General features: G+C 50.4%; 9 protein-coding genes and 1 non-coding gene across 10 annotated transcripts; 6 read left to right on the forward strand and 4 right to left on the reverse strand.

Annotated features, from left to right (window-relative positions):
* The first annotated feature begins 2,493 nt into the window (after positions 1-2,493).
* METBIDRAFT_33187 (uncharacterized protein) lies at positions 2,494-3,156 on the forward strand. Its single transcript, XM_018856241.1, has one exon. It carries the CDS (start codon positions 2,731-2,733, stop codon positions 3,124-3,126), a length of 396 nt encoding a protein of 131 aa, XP_018710046.1. The 5' UTR covers positions 2,494-2,730; the 3' UTR covers positions 3,127-3,156.
* Positions 3,157-4,244: 1,088 nt separating this feature from the next.
* METBIDRAFT_t207 lies at positions 4,245-4,316 on the forward strand. Its single transcript has one exon. It is a non-coding gene; the product is annotated as a tRNA-Glu (tRNA).
* A 592-nt stretch (positions 4,317-4,908) lies between these two features.
* Positions 4,909-7,344, reverse strand: FGR32 (Fgr32p; the record flags this gene model as incomplete). The annotated part of the gene is made up of 3 exons (XM_018857961.1): positions 4,909-5,984; positions 6,066-6,989; positions 7,116-7,344. 3 exons carry the CDS (start codon positions 7,342-7,344, stop codon positions 4,909-4,911), a joined length of 2,229 nt encoding a protein of 742 aa, XP_018710047.1.
* Positions 7,345-7,685: 341 nt separating this feature from the next.
* NOP10 (snoRNP complex protein) lies at positions 7,686-7,868 on the forward strand (the record flags this gene model as incomplete). The annotated part of the gene is made up of 1 exon (XM_018859083.1): positions 7,686-7,868. One exon carries the CDS (start codon positions 7,686-7,688, stop codon positions 7,866-7,868), a length of 183 nt encoding a protein of 60 aa, XP_018710048.1.
* Positions 7,869-8,496: 628 nt separating this feature from the next.
* On the reverse strand, positions 8,497-8,826 carry DAD4 (Dad4p; the record flags this gene model as incomplete). The annotated part of the gene is made up of 2 exons (XM_018857974.1): positions 8,497-8,655; positions 8,767-8,826. The coding sequence occupies 2 exons, from the start codon at positions 8,824-8,826 to the stop codon at positions 8,497-8,499; spliced, it is 219 nt and encodes a 72-aa protein (XP_018710049.1).
* A 1,513-nt stretch (positions 8,827-10,339) lies between these two features.
* On the reverse strand, positions 10,340-12,823 carry LEU3 (leucine-responsive transcriptional regulator; the record flags this gene model as incomplete). Its single annotated transcript, XM_018858012.1, has 2 exons — positions 10,340-10,459; positions 10,595-12,823. The coding sequence occupies 2 exons, from the start codon at positions 12,821-12,823 to the stop codon at positions 10,340-10,342; spliced, it is 2,349 nt and encodes a 782-aa protein (XP_018710050.1).
* A 351-nt stretch (positions 12,824-13,174) lies between these two features.
* Positions 13,175-14,778, forward strand: METBIDRAFT_216085 (uncharacterized protein). The gene has a single exon (XM_018855088.1). The coding sequence runs from the start codon at positions 13,335-13,337 to the stop codon at positions 14,709-14,711; it is 1,377 nt and encodes a 458-aa protein (XP_018710051.1). The 5' UTR covers positions 13,175-13,334; the 3' UTR covers positions 14,712-14,778.
* Positions 14,779-14,845: 67 nt separating this feature from the next.
* METBIDRAFT_13281 (uncharacterized protein) lies at positions 14,846-16,564 on the reverse strand (the record flags this gene model as incomplete). Its single annotated transcript, XM_018854332.1, has 1 exon — positions 14,846-16,564. One exon carries the CDS (start codon positions 16,562-16,564, stop codon positions 14,846-14,848), a length of 1,719 nt encoding a protein of 572 aa, XP_018710052.1.
* A 418-nt stretch (positions 16,565-16,982) lies between these two features.
* Positions 16,983-19,053, forward strand: METBIDRAFT_73653 (uncharacterized protein; the record flags this gene model as incomplete). The annotated part of the gene is made up of 2 exons (XM_018858418.1): positions 16,983-18,326; positions 18,378-19,053. Exons 1-2 carry the CDS (start codon positions 17,389-17,391, stop codon positions 19,051-19,053), a joined length of 1,614 nt encoding a protein of 537 aa, XP_018710053.1. The 5' UTR covers positions 16,983-17,388.
* Positions 19,054-20,190: 1,137 nt separating this feature from the next.
* On the forward strand, positions 20,191-21,273 carry CRZ2 (Crz2p; the record flags this gene model as incomplete). Its single annotated transcript, XM_018854333.1, has 1 exon — positions 20,191-21,273. One exon carries the CDS (start codon positions 20,191-20,193, stop codon positions 21,271-21,273), a length of 1,083 nt encoding a protein of 360 aa, XP_018710054.1.
* Between the last annotated feature and the right edge of the window lie 675 nt (positions 21,274-21,948).

Consider the following 21,948-nt stretch of genomic DNA (forward strand, 5'->3'; position numbering starts at 1 on the left):
ACTATTATTCTTCAAAATAAATCATCGCGTCTTTTTATAGATTTGAATCAGGTTTTCAGCAAAGATATATTATCTGGTTTCGGTTCATTTCCATTATCAGATTCTAGAAAAGGTTGAATATCTCTGTTTTAATGGATATTTTAAATGTATTAATATCTTTAGCGTCAACTGAGAGAGCTCACTTCTTACACTATCCGAGAAGAAGGATTCTGGAACGCACGAGCATGCATTGTTCTGCATTTGCCTTATTCAATTATATGGCCTCTATATAGACTCCTGATATCCGTCTTTTCTGCAATGTACACAAATGCATTGAGACTAATCTTGATTTAATAGGAGTTATTGATTCCAATTGACTTCTAGCTGCAACGGCCCCAGCTTATCACGTCGCAATCATGAAGAAAGCTGTTTGTTATTTTTATTGATGTTTTCTAATTTAACTAGACGCTATAATTTGCTGTGGATGGGAAGTTTGTGACTACATTGTGGGAAATAAGATTTTTGTGTTTTATGGTTACTTTGCTGTGCAACGCAGCAGATCATACACGCTCTGCTCTTTCCGGAGACAATGCGTATCTACCAAATGATTGAGGACAATCGATTCCATTATAAATCAGAAGTAATGTAAAGATAGAAACGTCTAGTTTTTACTGCAGAAGAACAATGAACTCAGTCTAGATTTGTTGTGGGCACAATCGATTTTGCTCCTAAAGTCTTCAGCAGGCGAATAGAAAGTCATAGTATATAATTCTTGACCTCAAGACAAATGCGCTTATATAAGAGCGTTTCCTCATACCTTGTAAATATCTAACTAAGAAATAAGGAAATAACTAAATGAAGCTTTTGGAGCAAGTTGTCTTGTCAGCACGTTTACTCACTTTGCTTTGGCCAGCAACAAGCTTTTGCTGGGTGAGGGATATTTATATCTTGTCGGGATAAGTCTGGGATTTCCGAGAGAGACAGAGATTGTTATTTCAAGTACTCACAAAGTTTCAGCCCTGGGAGAAGGAACTTTGTACAAGGTAGAAAATGGGATTGTAAAAAGTTTCGACGACACCTATATGACTGTGGGCGAAGATGGAAAATTCGAAATGTGTCCCATGGAAGACTTTGCGTCTTCCGTTCCAATCAAAGTGTATGAGCGTGAGAATATCATTGACTCCGATGGCTATATGGTGATTGAATCTGACTCGCCTGGAGATCAGGATCCCGTCGATATCTTCTGGGTCTTTAATGACCAGCTGATAGGCTCCACATACGGATCTCTGTCCGTTATATCAAAATATATTGTGTTCAGGAAGGCGACCCAAAACTATTGGTGAGCCAGAGGTTCGAGAAGAACGCCTTTCTTTTTATAACCAAAAAAAGAAGAAACATCACAAAAGCTGAAAGTGAAATACTTAGAGATGTTTTCTAGAGCTCCAAATTCCAGACCAAAACTGTTGATCCTAGGAATCATGTGATGTTCTACTGCAGCACCCGATTGAAAATTGGTTAGATAAATCTGAATGATTATTTTCTCTCTTAGTTATCAACAAGAACCCATTCGTGTTTTCAGTAAGAACGAACTGTAATTAGAATGTGGTATTTGACTGGAAGATCAGAGCTTACATGATCTTGCATACAAATATTGCATTTCAGTCGAGGACTGTAATGTACAAAGATTTATTAATTGTGGTTGAAGTGAAGAAGAAAGAGGGGGGCCATCATCCATCCTCACAGAAAGCTGTAAATCTAAAGAGTGAACTTTTTCACATCAGAATATAAGAAAAGCAGACAGCAACTCTATCGATTTTAGAAGTCTCGTACTTCGAGATTTCTTCAGTTGAGCGATCAGAAACGGTAGACTTAAATAACTTCGCTTACATGCCAACGAAAGGAAATTGCTAGCGCTTCACATTCTCTGCTTCAGCCAGATTGATTATCAAGGAATAATGCTAGACGGGACACCATTGACATCATCAATTGCAAGCGAGGGAAACTCGAAACTTTGTACCAAGAAAAATAAATGGAATTTAGGTCTGGCCAAGTTTGACTTGCTTCGAAAGAAGCCATACGTGAAGACGCATCGACATGGTATTACTATATTTCTTACAAAAGACTGAACTACAGATTAAACAGCTGGTTAATAAAAAAAACCAATATTTTGTCGAGCACAAACCAGGTGTTGCTTACTTTTAACTTGGCGCAAGAACGCTACTACTACCCTTTTCAGTGACTCTCGTCTATCTGATCACGCAGCATAATGAGGGTGCCCAATTTGCTTTCGGAAACGGTGACGTCGGATTCAAGTTAACATTTATATGGCAGAAAGTGTTATGAGTACGACCTGCTACTTGCTTTGTAAGGTTTTAAAAATGAAGGCCGTTAAGTCTATGCCTGGTAAGTTTATAGAATTAAATCGCTTATTCAACTAATTTGAGATAGAGACATTAATTGGTCGTGATTGAGACATGTCTGAATCTGTTTTTAATAGACATCAGGAAAGTTACAATTAAAAATGAAACGAGGCACGCAAAATCAATAAAACATCAAGCGTCAACATGAAAGGAAACTCTAGCTGAGAGAATATAGTGTTGTGCCCGCATCATCTGACCCCCCTAGTCACACATATTACAAGATTACGACAGACGAGGTATATGATGCACAGAGGTTGATCAATATAAAGCAGAAGTCTCATGTCCTTCAAATGTTACTTGAACACTAACAAATCATACTCTCCGTAACAAAATGAAATTTCTGAACCCAATCACGTTTTTTACTTTGATGCTTCCCACAACTGTAATGGGCGCAGGGATTCTCTTGTTAGAGTCCTTGGCTCTGAAAGTGTTAAAGCTTGAAGTGAACGGTGAAAGGATAGAAGCAAGTATTACCGGAACATTTTTTAACATGTTTGAATCCAAGGCAGAGTATGAGGGGAAATACGTAGGGTACAAAGATGGAGTACTTGTCATGACAGACAGCAACGAAGATGTATTGCATTTCGTTTTCAACGAAGAAAGAGATGCATTCGACTTGGAGTACCAACCAGGGGAATTGTTTGAAATTGCGAACAATAATTTGATCTACCCGCTGGGAGGGTACGAAGATGGTGAAACATTCAGAATCGTTTATATCGGAGAATAGATCAGAATGAATACGGAATCTTTGACCAGAGACATGTATGAATAGACGGGAAGCAGAAATGAGCTATCGCAAGGTAGACTCTATACACTCTATTTGATCCCCGTCCTTTATCTAATTAGAGAAACAGAACTAACTATACATACATGCATATATATATATATATATACATATATATACTTTTGGAATGCTCAAGATACGCCCAAGTGTCAAAACTCGACTCGCCCCCTTCCGTAATTCATAGCCTAGACGGTCCTCTTGGCCCGTATCTGTTTACGTATTGTATATCATTTAAAATTGACGGACACAAATCAATTGTTTCAAAGAAATGTCATATTATAGGGTGTCATTGGAGGGAGGTAGAACCCTACCACAAACGAAAAACTACAAGGAAGAAATGTATAATAGATCGCCACATTGACTCAGGCGATAAGGCGCGAGCACCAATTCATGAAGTCTCTGAAAGAGGATAGGTGTTCTCTCAAAAACGCTTTTTCCCACAAGCAATTTCAACGTCTTGAATAATATTAAAGGTATATGGCTGTGCCATAGGACATGTTTTCCTAAGGGCCCATGACCATAGTTCATTTGTCAAGGCGGCAAGACGTACATTTGTCTTTACATCCCTGAACGAATGGACCCTGCGAACGACTTTATCAAACCAATCAAGAATTTTTAGACTGTCAAAGAAAGTATCTGAAAGAGCTAGTTTCTCCCTTAAGTGCATTGGTGGTTGAAAACCGATATTTTGCCACCAGAAGCGCACAAGATCACACTCATTGTAGAGTTGGCTTAGCTTCTGATCGCTATAGCAAATTTTCAAAAAACAAACCCGAATCTGAATCAAACACTCCATCTTTATCTTTAAGAAAGGAAACTTAGTAGCCATGATTGAATAGATGGATGGCAGTGAGATCCCTTTGCACCAACCATTCTTGTTTGTATAGTTCTTTCCAAAATTTTCTCCAGCGCTTATTGGGCTCATTTGGAGGCAAGCTGCTCACTGCGCTTTTTGTATTCCATATATTCAAAATGTGTTCATAATATTTATCTACAACAAAGGCGAGCTATTAAAGAAACAAGTCCATGAGTAACGCCAACAAAAAATAAGAGAATCCAATTCCGGTGTAGTGTAACGGCTATCACGGTTCGCTTTCACCGAGCAAACCCGGGTTCGACTCCCGGCACCGGAGTATCTTTTTTCCAAAATTTCACAGCATCAGCAACTTGAATTTGGCGATGATGGGTTAGGTTTCTTCTGATTGGGTCATGATATGTGACCAATTGTTGTGCTGGAAACTTCAATCGTTCTCCCTGAAAATTATATGTGACTTAATATACAAAATGTGCAAAAAATGTATTGCTACCGAATTAGTATTTGAAATATCACATAATATTGGTTCTTGAAATGAGCTGGTGGTCCAAGACTCTATGCTTGACAGGAAAATCTTGTGAAGTCGACCTTTCATGTCAAAGTCTACTTAAAGGACCTTTCTTGACTTCGTATGGAAGAACCCATAATTGGCCCCATCATTGACAGTGTTATGTATGAGTTGAAACTTTGCTGATTGTGTGTGTAATAAGAGTGAATATTGGAGGATATGGTCAGAATCATTCCACTCTTTCTAAACTATTGTTTTGATTCTTAGTAGTTAAAATAGTGAGCGTCTGTCGTAAATAATAAGCAAGGCGAGTCAGAAGATGAAGACGCTCATTTTTTCAGGACACGATGACTGGGCACAACAAACAGCTTATCTGATTTGTTGCTTTCCCATCTTTAAATACTTACGATATATTATTTTGGACCTTAAATGTGTCCCATGCTTTGTTTAACGTGACAAAGACAGCTTGACAAATCATTTGATCCTCGAGCAGAAAACTTCCCAATTTGTCTGGATGAATGTTGCTGATAACCTTCATGTAATGTACCTTCACTTTCTTCGTAAGCATCAATTCATTGATGGTGATTTTTTTGTTCGTAATGAAGGGAAATCCAAGATGCTGTGGTAAAACGTCAGTCAAGGACATGAGCAAAGCTCTCAAGTTGTCTTCCTTACCACGACTCCACTGTTGGATTCTATCATCCACGACGTCGTGTAATTGAAATTTTTGCTGCTCCTGTAATTTTTCTTTCATGTGCTGGTTCTTCACCTGATCGAGTTTCTTGTTGCTCGAGAAAGAAGGTGAGGTTTTGCACAGCGGTGCGGGTTTCAGAGTCGGTTTCGATGTCTGTTTCACAGGATTCACGATAATGTTTACTCTTCTCTTTGCATCCATGGTCTTTTTGTCGTTCACTCCATACTTCGTGATCAAAAGCATGTAGCACTCCAATGAAGCCGGAAAGTTCTCGAGCATTTCCAAACTTTCGGCTTTCCGTGCCAAAAGCCGCACGAACCAATACTTTATGTTCTTGTCGTTTAGAAGCCATTCCAGATCACCAGCATGATCACCGACAAGAGCCAAACCTTCTTCACAGTTCAGAGAAGCAAGGCGGTAGTTTCCTATCTTGATTGCAGTGAGAGCGAGATTCGAAGTGATGACGATCCTAAGCTCATGCTTTTCGGGCAAGCTTTGTAAGCATCTATTATATGCGGTTAATGCGTTGTCATAATCGCCCGCGGAGAACGAAGCCGCTCCCTTGGCTTTGTGTGTTTCATAGTCAGACTGTGCAAACGTGTTCAAAGGTTCGGACGTGGCAGGTCTGGGCGTCCTTTCTGTGCTCTTGTGATCCGCATGCCTGCGTCTAGACGGGGAAACATAGGACATGTCGTCTTTTGAATTCTGTTTGAATCGCTGCGCTCTAGTAAGTGGTGCTTGCGGGGTCCCAAGCCCAAGCAAATCGACTTCCGGAGTTGGGGGTGCTTGGGGCTCGGGTATTGGTGTTTGATTTTGATTGAGAGCTCTGGGAGTTTGAGCACGTGGTCTGGGTACACGGGGTAAACCTTGTGCATGCTCGTTTTTGTGAAGCGAGGATGCCGAGGATTGTGAACTAAGATGATGTTGTCTTTCAGGGGCCACCGGAAGCTCAGACGAAGTCACGTGCCCCGGAACCGAACTGGGTCCTGTAGTTCTGTTTTCTCTCGAGCTTTGCAAGTCATGAGAGCCTTTCGGTTTGCTGGGCTTGCCTAAGGCTTCTAGTCTCTGACGCTGGCGTTCAACTTCCTTTTGTCGCTGGGCCTGGACAATACTCCTGATTTCGGCTTCGTTGATGTTTTCATCGTCGGTGCCATAATCCTCGTAGTTGCCACCGTCTTTCTTTCTCTCCACAGCTTGATCCTTGTATTTATGCTGGCTTGCTATCCATGCGGGCAAATCGTTTCCCTCCCGCCGAGCTCTTTGGGCTTGCAAGTTGTTGATGTTCTTGATGACAGTTTTCCGCGATTGATCAAGGAGCCAGGTTGCCTTCTTATATATGTCATTGGACACACCTTGGAAAGCACTCCCGAGATCCATGGATGGAGACGCCAGTCTCTGGGTTTCGGGACGCACGCTCTTCATAACTATGAGGCGCACGCACTTTTCGAAATCAGGGCCCACACGGTCAATTGCCTTGTTGGCAATGTCAATTGGAAACCCCTCAGACATGAGTGCCGCTAAGACGTGGTCCCTTTCGCCAGTTTGAGTAGACGGATCGCTGTTTTGTTGTTTCGGAGCTGGCTCTGCAATTGGAGACTCGTTTCTTTGGGGTTTCAGGGCCGTGCTGGGAAAAGCGTCTGTGAACTCGTCGTCAAGCAACGTGGCGTCTGCACTGGGCCTATTCGGAAGTTTTGGTGCAGGCGAGCTTTCGTCAGACATGCCACTGGGACTCGAACTTTGGACCAGAGCCATTTCAGGACGAGAGTTGAGCTCGAAAAAGTCAAACGGGTCTGTAGCGGTGAAAGAAGCGGCCAGACTTTGCATTTCAGGAGCCGGCGGTTTGTCGAAGAACGAGAAGGGGTCGTTTTCTGCCGAAAACCCGCCATTTGGATTGGGATTCCCGCCTGACACAGAACCTGAAATATTCAGAGGGGTCAGGGACGTGCTGTCCGGCGGGCTGAGCACCAGGGTCGGCATCAAGATGTCTAAATTGCCCCAGTTATTTGTGTCGCTAGGCTTGGCTTGGGCCTGAGGCCCTGGTTTCAGAGAGAGATTAGTCAAAGAGGAGCCGGTCAAAGATTTCAGCAGATTTTCATGCGCGTAATTGAGGAGATCCGAGAAAGCATCTTTTTTAGGGGGCGCCATTGCAGCTGGACTGGTAGAATCATAGATATTGGCCCAGTGCTTGCTCGGTGACGTTGAGATAGTGTGCTGGGTCACGTGACACGGTCAAGCGTGCAATGTTTTCAGCGAACACATGAGAAAACGCCTGGAAGCGTATCATAGTAAGTTTAATTGCGAGAGAACAGGACAGATGATTTTTCCAAGGCAAAAGAAAGATAAACCCTCGTCTTTTTCTTCCTTTGGCGAACGGCACCCGTGTACATGAGCGACGCACCCGTGCACCACGTGATCTCATCACGGCATTAAAAATTCTGAGCACCGGGAAAGTTTTCCATCATTAACGAAAGCACAAATACCTGGAAATGCATTTGATGTACACTATTGGCCCAGACGGCAAGAGAGTCTACACTTTGGCGAAGACTACTGCTGACGGCGAGATCACCAAGTCTGCCCACCCAGCCAGATTTTCGCCAGATGACAAGTACTCTAGACAAAGAGTCACCTTGAAAAAGAGATTTGGTTTGTTGCCCACCCAGCAGGAGTAACCAGAATAAAGAAAATACGCCAGGGCAGCTTTCTGCTTTGGCACTACTGGAACTTTGGATGGCATACCTGGGGTCCTGGTGCATCGCGGTCGTTTGGTTCTCGTAGCACAGGATAAGTTTGTACCATACTTGCATAATATAAGCTTTACAAGAGTTCTGACGTAGATATGTACACATGGTGTATTGGAAATGAACAAGTGGATTTGACCCACAAGAGTAGCGAGGCTGGGGTGCCACAGGAACACATCATAGACGGCCACGGAAACGCGCCTTTGTAGAACTGTTTGAACTTCACAGATGAAATCGATTTAGGCCGTTTTGCAAGCAAGCAGCTGTTATTTAGACTTCACTTAATCGAGTGAATGATGTCTTCATAAAGGAACTGCTCGGGAAGTGACGTACAATTCGGGAGAAGTACGGATAGTCTCAGTGGAGGTGTCATCAGCAGACGTGGCACCAACGTCTGAACCTACAGCAGATCATGGTTCGGGGCACATTTGCGATGATGCATCATAAAATTTCCTGCGAAATCCAATGATAATCCATACGTTTGCGGAATCAAGATCCAATTGTCCTAATAGTAGGACCTGAAAGAAAGCTCCGAGCACCTATTTTCAATTTCTTGTAACTAAAGCGGGTCTCGGGTCTGGCCCGTAGTCTCCAAATGATACTCCGTGCTTTTGGCATAGTTATGCCACATTCTGGTAAGTGCCTCCACGTCTTTATTCTTGTTGTTGATCTCGTTTAAAGTCAAATTCATATCGGAAACAGACTCATTAAGCGATTTCTACATGTTAGTGCACGTCAGGAAAATGGAGCTTCCATACCGTACATAGGTATGACCTGGAGAAGGATTCAATCCTGGAAGGTGAACGAATCACGAAGATATCAGACATACCATGTTGTTAACTATCCGCGTAATCAAGGCCAACTGCACCTCCTCGTGAGGATTGTTCATGGCAGAGTTTCCTGGCGCCATTTTCAAAATCGGCAATTTGAAAGTTTGGAGTCCCAGTCGAAAAGCAGGCTTGAGAAATGACAAGTTGGCTTCGACCAGTGCCTTTGTTTGACTTGTATAGATCCTCGAGCTCGGTGTATGCAGGCACCCATATCAGATGTTGCAGCTGCAATCGCAAAGATCCAGGCAAGGACATTGATTGAGGCTCCATATCACTTCCATTCGAAAAACGTTTCGTCTTCTTGATGGATTAGAGTATGGTATTTTGATTTCTATAGCTATTTGGCTGCACAATCTGCAGGAATAGTTCCGGATGGCTCTTGTTATCTTGAAGCCCAGGGCTAGACCGCATGGGTGTCACAGCTGTGGAAAATCCGATTTTGAGTACGTTTCTTCAGATTAGTTGCCAGGCTGTATATAGTAAAAAAATGGGCATGTGAAGCTGGCATTATCATTTCTGAGGTCTGGCTGGGAGATAGAGGCTGAATAAGTTGAATTGCAGCCTGTGTTCGAATCTGTCTTTTGCCGCCAGGGCAATGGCAATAGGTTCTTCTCAGTTTACAGACGAAAACCAACCCAGTTGCAAAAAATGAGAAAAAATGAGACTTCCGGGTTTTTCTTGAAACACGGCTCTGTTTGGCCCAGGACAGCCTGGGCTATTTGTGAACAGCTGCGTTGAAGGATTGATGCTTTGACATAATGAGAGCCTGGTTCGAGAGTTTCTGTCAACAAGAAAGACAGGGCGGCTAATTGGATCTTCAGTCTGCAACCAGCACAAAGCGCTGTATTATATGGGACTCTTCCAAACCACATATGAGCCGTCGGACCGAGTGACCGTGCCACAAAGAACCACCATTTGTGTACCACTTTGATGTGCCGCCTACGGCGACCAGGGATGTTCTGTTCTTGGATTCGTCGGAACAAACAAATCCAGCGTCGACAGAAACAATAGCCGTCGGGCAGGTTTTCCCAGGGGACATCCAGAAAAAGGGCTGTGCAAGAATCTTTCAGGGAGCGCCCAACGGCAGCATTTATTATTTGACGGTATCATGCGTCCAGTGAAAGCTATATACGCAACGCGTGCCAGAATTGGGACACACCCATGGGCTATCAGAGCAGTACTTGGCACTAGTTCAGACTGGTAATTCAATAGGGCAAGGCCCTGGGATGAAGAAAGGAAAAAGGCCCGAGCAAAGAGCACTAGAACGCCTAGTGCACGTCTCGGGGGTATGGGTGAATGAACCTCGCGGATGGCTTAGTATCCGAACTTAGACACTAAGACGACATTTGGCCCCGGCGAGAACATCACGAGATTTTTGAGAGGACGTGTGGGCTATCTCAGCGTCAGCTGGAAAGTGTCCCGCTCCGCCACGTGCCACGGCAACCACGCCCCATGCGGCGAAAAGCAAGTGGCTTCCGGCACCCAAGATTGCCCGCCTGGGCCGCATCACGTCTTTCCACGGCGCCCAGAAACCGCGCCATAGCCCCGGCCGCTTCAGCCGTGACCGCAGGGTCACGTGGGAAAGCCAAAGTCGTTCATGAGGCTGTCGACGTCCTTCCAGAGCAAGTCGTTGTTCATGTCAAACAAGCTCGGCTCCAAGGAGGCCAGGGTATCGCTGACGGCGTAGAAGTCCTGCTCGCCGGGATGCGCAGCTGTGGCTTCCACGGGCGGACGCAGCTGCGGCTGCTGGGCATACGGCGTTGGGCCGCGCAGCCTCTCGGCGCCGGTGTGCGGGGACGCGGGGTCGTGGGAACCGGCGGACTTCACGCTGAAGTTGGGCGAGGAGCCCGTGCTAGCGTTGACTACCTTGAAAATGGAGCTGCGGCCTGTGGCGGCGATGGGCTGCGGGTCCAACGGGATGGTGCGGATGATCTTGCGCGCCTTGGACTCGGCGTCGTGGACGCCCGAGAGCCGGCGCTGGCGCCGGACACGGCCCAGGCTGCCGGTGCTTCCGGGCGTGCTCTTCTGGCTGTCGCCGCCCGCGGCGTCGGGCAAAGGCGCGGGCGCATGCTCGTCGGTGTCCTCCAGCAGGCCGTCGTCGTCATCGTCCGCATTCATGTCTGCGGCCGCGTGGCTGTGCACGTCCGTTTGGATGTGGAGCTTGGCCATGCCCACCTTGTCGCGGAGGAGCGAGAGGCAGTCGAAGAACACGGACGCGGACATGCGCGTGTTGACCGTCAAGTGGAGCGAGGCCAAGTTCTGCTCGTCGAGCGTGCGGAGCAACTGCCACATGTTGCGCATGATGCCGGCGGCACGGTACGCGATGTCGTGCTTGAGCACGGACGCTCGGCCCACCAAGCGGATGGCGGCCAGGTACGTGCGCCGGGCGTGCGCCACGTCGAGCACGGCCTTCAACGGTGAGTGCGCCAATTTGACCACGACAAACGCGGCCTGCCACACGTGGAGCACGGACACCACCGGCAAGTAGCGCACGAACACACGGGCACGCGCCTCGCAGGCGTCCACGTGGGCCAAGAGCGCCGCGGCCGCGTTGAAGAGCCGCACAAGGCCCTGCGAGAGCTCGGGCGGCGGGATGCTCTGCGCATCGAGAAAGTAGCACGTGAGCAAGTGCACGCGGGCCACGAGGTAGTGCAACTGGCGGTGGCCGTCGTCGGCGCCGGCCTCGGCCACGAGCCGTGTTTCCAAGTCGTCCAACTGCTTGAGCAAGACCTTGGCGAGCGCCACGCGCTCGTTGATGTGCGAGGGCCCCGGGCCGGCGCCCGAGCCCACGGCCAACGTGCGGGCCACCTGGTCCTCGAAGTGCGCGATCTCCATGGCGTGGCGCGTGGCCACCGGGAGCCCGCAGTGTTGCGCCGCGAGGAAGTCGAACTGCACGTACGCCGGGAACCCGAATGCCGTGGCGATGTTCTGCGACACGATGTTGCACACGAGCCACGTGCGCGTCTGCTCCTGAGCCAACGCGTGCTGCGGCAGCGACGCGCCGGCGGTGTGGAGCCCGATGCGGATGGCCTGGAAGAGCGCCACGCCGATCGTGACCCACGACGAGTCCGCGCTGAGCGAGGACGTGAGCGGCGGCCAGAGCGAGTACAAGATGAACGCCTGTACCGAGTACACGGAGCACGCGTTCAAGATGGGCTCGTCCTCCTCCGTGGGGTGGTACCGCGTGATGGGCGAGATGGAGATCTCCGCGAGGATGTTCTTGACGAGCGGCGAGAGCCGCAAGAGGAGCAGCTTGTCCTCGTCGTCGTAGCGCCGGAGCGCCACGAACATCACCACCCAGAAAAGCGCCGGGCAGAGCCGGTGGAGCCGCTCGGGGCCCTTCATCACGTCCACCACGGGCAAGATGGGGTGGTAGTGCCGCACGTACTCCATGTACAACTCGCGGATCATCTGCGGCGAGAGCACGATCTCCTCCACGGACTTCTCCTCGCACTGCAACACATGGTCGGGGATGTCCATGGCCCGGACGAGCGGCATCGGTAGGCTGGGGCGCGGAGGGGCCGGCAACATCGCGTTGAGAGGCGGCGTGACGCCGCTCGGGGCGCTGAGCGTCTCGGGCGGCACGAAATAGGGGCCCGGCGAGTCCACGGCTCGCGGTGTTTTGCTGGGGGAAAAGCGGCCCGACTCCACGTACGCTGCCAAGTTGGGGGCCGTTCGCTGGAGATCCTCGGCCGCGTGCGGGTCCTGGAACGAACGCTTCAACTCGAGGAACTCCTGCTCGATCCGTGCCAAATGTGCGCGTTTGCCCTTGCGCCGAAAACTGGCGTTGACCTCGCAAACAAGGTTCTTCTTGGCGCACTGCGTGCACGGTAGCGGGTGCCGTTCGTGGGCATCGCACTTGGATTTCTGCTGCCTGCAACACGTGCACGCCATCTTCTTCATTTTGTTTTGCTGAGCGAGCGTGGGAGTCCTGTGCCCAGTTTCGGACAGGGTGCCCGAGGTCGGCGCCTCTGTTTTCACGGCGACTTCCTGTTGTTGCATGTCATGTGACATGTTGGCGATGTGCGCCAAACGGTCAAGCGACGAGTTTTCCATGCGAGAGCGAGTCGACGCGCTTGGGCCTTCTAATGAGCGGCGTGCGGCGTTCCAGCGAGTGTGGTCCGGACACTTGGTGTCACGGGATACGGGCAGTTTGTTGGTATCGGTCACCTTGGCGATGTCGATGTGCATCACAAGCTCGACGCTGTCTGCCAGTTTGAGATGGGACTGCAGGTACTGTGAGGCCATGCATTGCACCAGATCTATGCGAGCGGCTTCCCAGGAAGAAAAGTGGAAGACCAGTTAGCTTTTGGGCACATCAGATCTGGCGAATTGGCCGACTCGACTCGACACTTTGACTGTTCGAAGAATTGCGGCCGAACGACCAAGACTCACGTGACTGGTGCTAACATCGTTGGGGTGCCCATTGCCTCAAGTGCATACGCACGCGTGAGAAGCTCGTCTTTCCATGCAAAAACCTACGCAGCGTACTTGATACTGCGGGCTTCTTCGAAAGCAGATCTTCCCTTCCGACACACCAAACAGTAGGGCGCGTCGCACAATCATAATGTATCTGACTTTCCTCGCCACATCCTTGGATGTCAAGTTGCTCTTGTTCTCGGTCTTCCTCCGCAAGGCCAGTTTTGGTCTCACCAACCAAGTCTTGACGCTTTTCCTCGAAAGTGTAGGAGTGTCCAAACCCAAAATCGGCACCTTTATGACCTTGACTTTAGTGGGCGATACCGCCATTTCGTTTCTCCTTACGTGGTTTTCGGACCATCTTGGACGGCGCTTAGTGATGGTGGCTGGATGTGTTCTAATGCTTGCATCTGGGTTGGTATTCGCCAAGTTCGAGAACTTTTGGGTGCTTTTATCTGCAGCTATTTTTGGCGTAATCTCGACCTCAGGAGACGAAACGGGGCCGTTCAAGACAGTGGAGGAGGCATGCCTCTCCCAACTCACTTCCCCGATGCAAAGGGCGCATGTCTTCGCCATATACGGCCTTTTAGGAACATTTGGCTCGGCGGTCGGTTCGTCTGCATGTGGTTTCTTGATAGAATATTGGATTCTGTCGGCCGGCTGGACCCTGCAAGCTTGTTACAGGGCTGTTTTCATTGGCTATGCCGGGGTTGCCTTGGCTAAATTGGCACTTGCACTTTGTCTTTCGAACAACTGCGAGATCTCACAACTTCCTATCAAAATCCTGGCTCAACACCTCACATCCGACAGCAATTTTGACCTGATGGATGGCGCTTTGATCACGGAAGAGTCAAGTTTGTTAGGAACTGAGGTTTCTCAGGATGTCGAGGAAGCTTTAGGTCCAAAGACAATCACACCAAAGTACGGTATCTCTGCGCAATCAAGAAAACATCTTGCAAGACTTTTGGTGGTATTCATGCTCGATTCTTTTGGGTACGGGTTCATGCCCCCCGCGTGGATTGTTTACTATTTCCGTACAGTGTTCAAGGCTTCGCCCTCCGCATTGGGTAACTTGTTTTTTTTCACGAATATGGTCGACTCGCTTTCGTCACTTGTGTCTGCATTCACGTTTTCTATTTTCGGCCCCGTCAAAGCCATCTTGGTGGCACAACTTCCGAGTGCCGTGTTCTTTACTAGCATTCCATTCTGCAGCTCTTACCTCCTTGCCGCTGCTTTCTACTTCCTTTTTTGCGCATGTGCCACCATGGACGTGGTGCCCCGCCAGATCTTGCTCACTACCATAATTCCAAAGGAAGACTTGATCAAAGTGCTTGGCGTGGTGAACATTGCCAAGACTTTTGCGAGGTGCGTGGGCCCGATATTCACGGGAAACTTGGCCGAAAAGGGCCTTCTCTATGTGGCGTTTATTGTGAATGGCGCTTGTCTCTTTCTTGCCGACACGATTCTCGGTGTCAGTTTTGTGCATCTTGATGGCGAGATACTCTCGCTTCACAAGCAGCAATAAGAGCGGAAAGGCCTACACATGATCGTTGGTCGTTATGTTCGTTTCATGAAAAGTGTGTTATATGAATGTATGCTTAATGAGTACTCCTTCAGGAGTTAATGAGAGGTGCAGAGCGGGCGTTTGGCGCACCCCGCTCAGAAAAGATACTTGAATACCCGGATGTAAAAGGGCCTTCCCCGAAGAGCCTCCTTCTCGTCGCGGATCTCCTCCTGGAGCTTCTCGTAGTCGGTTTCTCCACGACCGGTGTCGAGGTCCATGGACGCCAAGGGCACAATGGTGTTCAATTTCTTTGAGTAGATCTTGTGGCCGAGGTAGAATGTGACGACAATGACTGCTCCGAGGTAGTTCTGGAAAAACACAGCAGCGTCAGGCAGCGAGCCCAACGGGTAGAGCGAGACCCAGAATTGCAAGCCCAAAACAACAATCAAACAGATGGTGGCGTAGTAGGAGCCCCACACACCGGTCTGTGAAAGGTATGGCAATTCGGAGAGCGGTCTGTTTTGCCTCGCCATGGCAGCACGGAACCGGATGTGTGCAATGGTACAGGAGGCCCACGTGAACAACGTCGACAAGGCCGAAAGCGACACCAACCAGGCAAACACCTCGCTCTCCTTGGGAGAGGCCGAAACAAAGGCAAGAAGCCCGACAATGGCACTCACGGCAATGCCGACCAATGGTCTTCCTGAACGATCGACATAGGCAAACATCTTGGGGGCCAAGCCTTGTTCGGCCAAAGAAAGAATGGTTCTGGAGAAGCCGTATACGGCGGAGTTGCCGATGGAAAGAAGCGAGATAAGCACCACCACGTTGAAAATGGAGGGGAGGGCCGCAATGCCTCCGGCCTCGATGGCCACCACAAACGGCGACGCGTACGAGGACGAGGCCAGCAGCAAGTTGGAGTTGTTGTACGGCACCAAGAACGTGATGAGCGTGAGCGTGAGCATGTAGAAAATCATGATCCGGTAGAAGACCATCTTGATGGCGTGCGGCAACGCGATGCGGGGGTTTTCCTTGGACTCGGCCGCGGTCAAACTGACCAACTCGGTCCCGGCCAACGAGTAGGTGGCGGAAATCAAGACGCTCACCACGCCTTTGAAGCCGTTGGAAAACGCCCCGGGATTGCGCCAGTACTTTGCGCCAATGAAGCCGGAGTTTCCGCCGCCGCAGATGAGCACAATGGCGAGAATGTCGAAGCCCACAATGGCAATCAACTTGATGATCGAGGCCACGAGCTCGAAGTACTCGAAGCCGGAGGTGCCAAAAAGATTGAGCGCAATGATCAAGACAAAGAAAACCGCCACCCACACGACGGAGTTGATGTCCGACTGCCAGAAATTGATGGTGAGCGACGCGGCCACGAGCTCCAAGGGCAACACCACCGCCCAGAAAATGGCGTAGTTCCAGCCGACGGCAAAGCCCCAGGATGGGTCAATAAACCGCGTGGCGTATGTGGCAAAGGCGCCCGAAACGGGGAACGCAGAAGACAATTCGGAAAGCGCCTGCATGACGCAGTACAAGAACAGGGACACGATGGCCCAGCCGATCAAGACTCCGGCAGGCCCGCCATTTGCAAGTGACTGGCCCGACACAATAAGAAGACCCGAGCCGACGCAGCCACCCAAGGCAATAAACGCCTGCGAAAGCGGGCTAATTGATGACACGAGATTGGTGTCGGCTGTGTTTTGAACGGCGCGTTCCAAGGACGTGAGATCGGCGTTTGCCGCTCCGGTTCTGTCTGCGGGCTTGAAGCTGTCTTTGAAAGAGGTCCATCTATTAGGCTGCGAAGAGTCGCTGAACGACGCGTACTGCGAATCTAGACTCGACGCCTTTTCGTTGGAGGTGTCGGCAGACATTATGCAGATTTGGCTTTGTTGTGAGAAGGGTGTGAATTAACCGAACAGGCCTCCCTTGGCGGATCACTGGAAGCTTTTATGCTGCTGTCAAACCGCCAGGATGGCCGCAAATTGCCTTAGTAATGAGCAGCCGAACGCCGTGTTCCTGCACACATGGATGCGGTTCAGGCCGCTGGGGCGCGTGCAGCCGGAAGGCGGGCGTTTCTTTTCTTGGGACCTACGCGGCTCCCGGCGGGTGAAAAGCAATTCGCGGAGTAGGCGAGGACCCGGCCGGGATCCTTCAGACCATGACTTCGGTCCAATTACAGACAAGCCAAAGTGTGCATTTCTGACGTCTCTATTTGGCGCGCTGGCAGAGTGGCAAGGAACTAAAGCAAGCAGGTGCAACTCATAGATGCATGTCATCATGCCAAGCCTCACCGGCACCGATGAGAGATTGAGCCGGTAACGGAGATTGGCGCGGCTAGGGTCCTGCAGCTGCCGCGCGAACCCGCTGGTGCGAGGAAAAAGAAACGGGCTCCCCTGTGCCGGCCGCCGGCTTTCGGAGCACCCCACCGCTAGTTGTGTCATGGGCGCGCACGACTGCAGACAGGCGGGCGGGGTCACGTCTCTGAAGCGCAATGTCGACCTACACGAGGCCTGCAAGGTGAATCACTCGACCCCGGAATCCAGCCCCCTCGCCAGTCGCCCATAAAACAGACTCTTTCCTGTAAGTTTGCAGTTGGCCTTCTCTCGTGTGGATTTCAAGAAATCCCGAACTACATAGAGCACATCCGCAGAGCGTCAGTGCCCCGATATAGCGTACACCTGTCTATCAAATTGCAATGACTCGTGACTACCGTTTCCAGACCACCGTGGAGCCGCAGAAATTCAAGCAGATCTTGTCGCTTCCAGGCACCGAGTGGTCGGGACTCCTCAGCGCAGCCGAATTCGGCGAAATCGAGGCCAAGCTGCTTGTGGACTTTATTTTGCAGGGCAACCCAGGCCGCGCGTTTTATCTAGAGTCCAAGACTGGCGACATTCTTGCCTGTTGCGTGATCACTCAGCACAAGGCCCTATGCAAGGAGGCCGGCGTCAGCACCATTGGCACGGTGCCGGACCCCTCGCTGTTTGGCGTCAACAACGCCACAGCCATCAGGCTTAGTTATGTGTTTGTAGCAAAAGACGCCAGAGGCAGCGGCTTGATGGGGGTGCTCGTGCCCAAGGCCATTGAGTACACGGAAGCCGAGATCTTGAAGAAGGAGCTTGCCAAGTCCTCGGACAGAAAAGACAGCTTCAAGCTGATGGTGCAGACGGGCGGCCGGGTGGACCAGACCCTAGCACGCCACTACTTGGCCAAGAAATACGTGTGGTACTTGTACTCGGCAATAGGCCTGGCCTACACCAAGTACGGCTTCAAAGCGTATCCCCTTGAGGGCTACCAAATCAGCCTCGACCTCGCACGGGGCAGCACGGGCCAGTTGGTCGAAAGGATGCTCTCGCCCGACCGCCCCACGGACGTGGGGAAAACACTCCGTTTGCTTGACGGCAAGAATCCGCAGGACCGGAACTTGATCGACCTCGTTTTGCAGGGGAGGCAGCTCGAGCTCCTCACGGACCTAAACAGAAACGTGTACCACTCGGAGCTTCGGGGCGACCTGCACTCGTCGCTGTCATTGACCAATCTCTCTTCCGTACTTTCGAATTGCAGGCCGGGTTCGTCCAGCGAGACGGCGGACATCATGGCCCAATTCAAAGAGACGTTTCTAGGCACCACGGGCAAGTGTCTGCTGGCCTCGGCCATGGACAAAGCTGCCGGTTCTGCGGGCGAGAGACGCCAGTCGTCCATCCTCCTGCTGGCGTGCCCAAAATTCGCCATCTTGCCCAATTTGCTCGAGATCGACCAGAAGTTCGCCGGCATTAGAAAGACCGCCTTGAAAGTGGGCAGCGAGGAAAACGTCCGGTACGCCGATTACTACGGCGCCGTGCTCACCAACGAATTGCAGCAGAAATCCTTCTACATTTTGTGGATGTCACTCAAAGGAAAGGAGTTTACGATCGTGGCCATGGGCGAGATGAAATTGGATATGTTTGCGGCCATGGCCGGTCCCCGTGGGCCCAGACATCCGGGCCCTCCCAGAAGAAAATCGTCGCTCACCGGCCTCAACGAAATGGGCGGGTTCAATTTCCAGGACTTGGATCTCCTAGTGAACGCTGCCGTCTACGTGGCGCGGAAACAGGCTGTGGGCGCAGAAGGAGGCTCTGTTCACGTGAATGTGAATGACTTGCCGACGAGCATTCCCAAGCCTGTTCTACACGACTTCTTTCTTAACTACTTGCCCAAGGCTTATGACAGCCACACGGAGAAGCCCATCTCGTCAGATGGCAGGCTCGTGCAGGTGTTGAGCTTCACGGACATGGAAGACTTGCCCATGTTGAGAAAGTACGGCTGCAGCTCTGCTGATTTCGAGTTGGACTGGGTAGGGAACAGTCTCATTACGTGGGGCTAAAGCGTCCACTGCGTGCGATTGGCTATGGCCTGCGTCTGCTGCCGCGTCTCATTGCCTATTTGGACCACCGCGCCGGATCGTGCAGACGCTCTGTCTGGATGCGGGCATGCCTATGTCATGGTTTGTGCATGTGTATACAGGGACAAACGCGTAAATTTTATGATCACGCACCTCCTTTGGGTGTGCATTCCACGCCCAAGACCAAGACAGGGGCACCCCCGAAGTCTCTGGATATTTCGAAGCGCCTTGAACTCCGTATCGACTGCCGAAGAAATAAACGAACATCGTATGTGTGCAGCCATAGAGGACTGCGATCGCGGAGAAAAAAAGCAATTCCCATCGAATTATCTGCTCCATGGGTGACGTGCGCTTGCGTCAGTGCGCCATTTTCGCATCCGCCAACCACAATGAGCGCTGCGCTCGGCGATAGTGCGCCTATCCTCGCATGCTCTCAAATCCCGGCTGTGTGCAGCAAGGCTTTGTCTGGGATCCCGGTATGCATGCTGCATGCGTGTTTTGAATCGAAATGTCCGCGATTCTTCCCGGTGCTGAGCGGGGCTTATGCACTTCCTTGCCATGAGCCCCCTATCCCAGGCAAAACATGGAATGAACAGCGGGAGAACTATCAGGGTGTTTCGGCACATTTCTGATTTGCCAAGATCGGTCCCCTGCACATTGGGCACAAAGATTCTGAATTCTGGCCCGTCCAGCAAAGCAAGTCCGGACGCTTACGTTTGCCCTCGTATGTACCCTATGTTTTCAAATCCCGAGTACGAGCTAGCGACAAGGCTTATTCTTCAAAGACTAATTGGTATTCAACATTTGAACCAACTCCGCCCCGCAGAGGGTAAAGGCTGAGGTTCCCTTAGGGTGCAGGGTTGCTCCATGTCCGCGGGCTTGGATGGCATGAGCCCGATTTTCAAACACCGATGCCGTACCTGTTGGTTGCGCGCATGCATACATCGGGATCTCGTAACGATCTCGCCGCCCAGATATAAAGCACACGTGAATCCCTCGGCCTGTGACATTTTTTTAAGCCCACCTGTCACCTTCCAAGCACGCCCTTTTGCTCCAGTTTTTCTTAATTAACCATCATTTTTGCATCCTCCTCCTTGTCCTGCCAAGCACATCTGTGTCATGAGTCGCTCGTATCAGCCCATGCCTGAAGTACCCTACCAAAGCCACATGCCAGTGTACTACCCTCAGACATACCAGCAGGCTCCCCCACGTATGCCGGCGATGGAATACCACTACAACCCAGAACTCTCATATCCACAGGTAGCACCTGCGCCGGTAAATTGGCAGGTTTTTCCAAGACAACCATCGCAGCGGAATGACGAACTGGTTTCGCCCTTGGCTAACACCATGAAGTTCCAACACCCAGTCCAGGGCCAGACCATGCCCATGCAGCAGGCCCGCATTCAGTACTCGGCAGTGCCTTACATGATGCAGCCCTCTTCAACCGGGATACAAGTGCCCAGATCTGCAGACGCCCCTAACCGTGGTGAGTTGAGGGCCGACCAGGGACCGCCACGCGCAGGCATGGTGGTCAATATGATGAAACCACTCAACGCTGCAGCTCTGGATGCAAGCTCGTCTGAAAGCTCTGGCACATCCAAATCTTTGCCTGTATCACTGTCCTCTAGTATCAGCCCTAATTCTGCTGCTCACAAAAATGGCAAAGGCGCACACTCACACACGTCCGATCCGTCTGCCAACGTGTGTGAGGTGTGTGGCAAGGTGTTCCAGAAACCCTACAATTTGAAATCTCATATGAAGACACATTCCACCGAACGCCCATTCAAGTGCCTGTTCTGCCCCAAAACGTTTGCCCGCTCGCATGATCGCAAGCGCCATGAAAACTTGCACGGCGGGCAAAAGAATTTCAAGTGTGAGGGCTACTTGCGCAACGGAGTAACCCGATGGGGTTGCGGCAAGAAGTTCGCTCGTTCTGACGCTCTCTCGCGTCATTTCCGCACAGAGACCGGGTATCTCTGCATTAAGCAGTTCATGGATGAAGAAAAGGAACGCGAGGCATGTGAGGAGCATCGTCAAGCATTGCAGTACCCGCACATGCATCCGGCCCCTCCTTTCTACCACCAACAGCAGCCGCAGGCGCTCACCAACCAGACGTACTCGGTTGCACCCGGCATGCGCCCATACGACCAAATGTCGCACATGCAACCGCAGATTCTGCTTCCCCCTTTGCTTCGGCACTAGATCTGCGTTTTTCGAACTTGCACTTTCACTTCGTCGACTCTGTGCGCAGGACTGCCCATGGGATTGCAGTCTCCGCGGCTCGCACGTTTCTTTCATTTACCACCAATATTTACGAGGCTTAACATAGAAATACACATCATAGATTCTTTATCATGTGCCGCCTGAAATCTTTTTTTCAGAGATATGGTACGATTCGCGGCGTGCAGCCAGCGCGCGCCGCCCGAGTCGTTCATGTGTGTCGTACGGAATTTTTTTAGACAGGCCTTTAGGCTTCTCAACTTTTTAGTCAAGCCGAATACACAATTAAGGCTTTACTGGGTCAGGGTAGTGAGATTTCTGAAGGCACGAGTTTTCTTCTGATCAGAATATTCATTGACTAACAAAAGCTGTATGTGTGCCGACATCTGCGACTCGCGCGCATTGGATCCCTGTGGGTGACTAGTCTGGCTGCAAGCCTTATCTGTATGCCGTATATTCGCGGACGTACCCGGAGGGGCTTTCCCGCATGACGCTTGCTGCCGCCCCCAGCAGGCCTGGCTTGTTTTCTCAAAAAAAATAAAGCATCTGATGAGAGGTGGGACTTTCTTGGAGAGTTTTCTGTCTCGATTTTTGGTGAGCGGATCTGGGCTAGGAAATCAAGTGGGTTTTAACACTAAGCGATCACTAAAAACCCTT

Source organism: Metschnikowia bicuspidata (assembly GCF_001664035.1).
Source record: "Metschnikowia bicuspidata var. bicuspidata NRRL YB-4993 chromosome Unknown METBIscaffold_6, whole genome shotgun sequence".
In the NCBI taxonomy this organism is placed as follows: Eukaryota; Fungi; Ascomycota; class Pichiomycetes; order Serinales; family Metschnikowiaceae; genus Metschnikowia; species Metschnikowia bicuspidata.

Coding starts and splice junctions, on each gene's coding strand:
- METBIDRAFT_216085 (XM_018855088.1), top strand. CDS start 13,335: ATGTATCTGACTTTCCTCGCCACATCCTTGGATGTCAAGTTGCTCTTG.
- METBIDRAFT_33187 (XM_018856241.1), top strand. CDS start 2,731: ATGAAATTTCTGAACCCAATCACGTTTTTTACTTTGATGCTTCCCACA.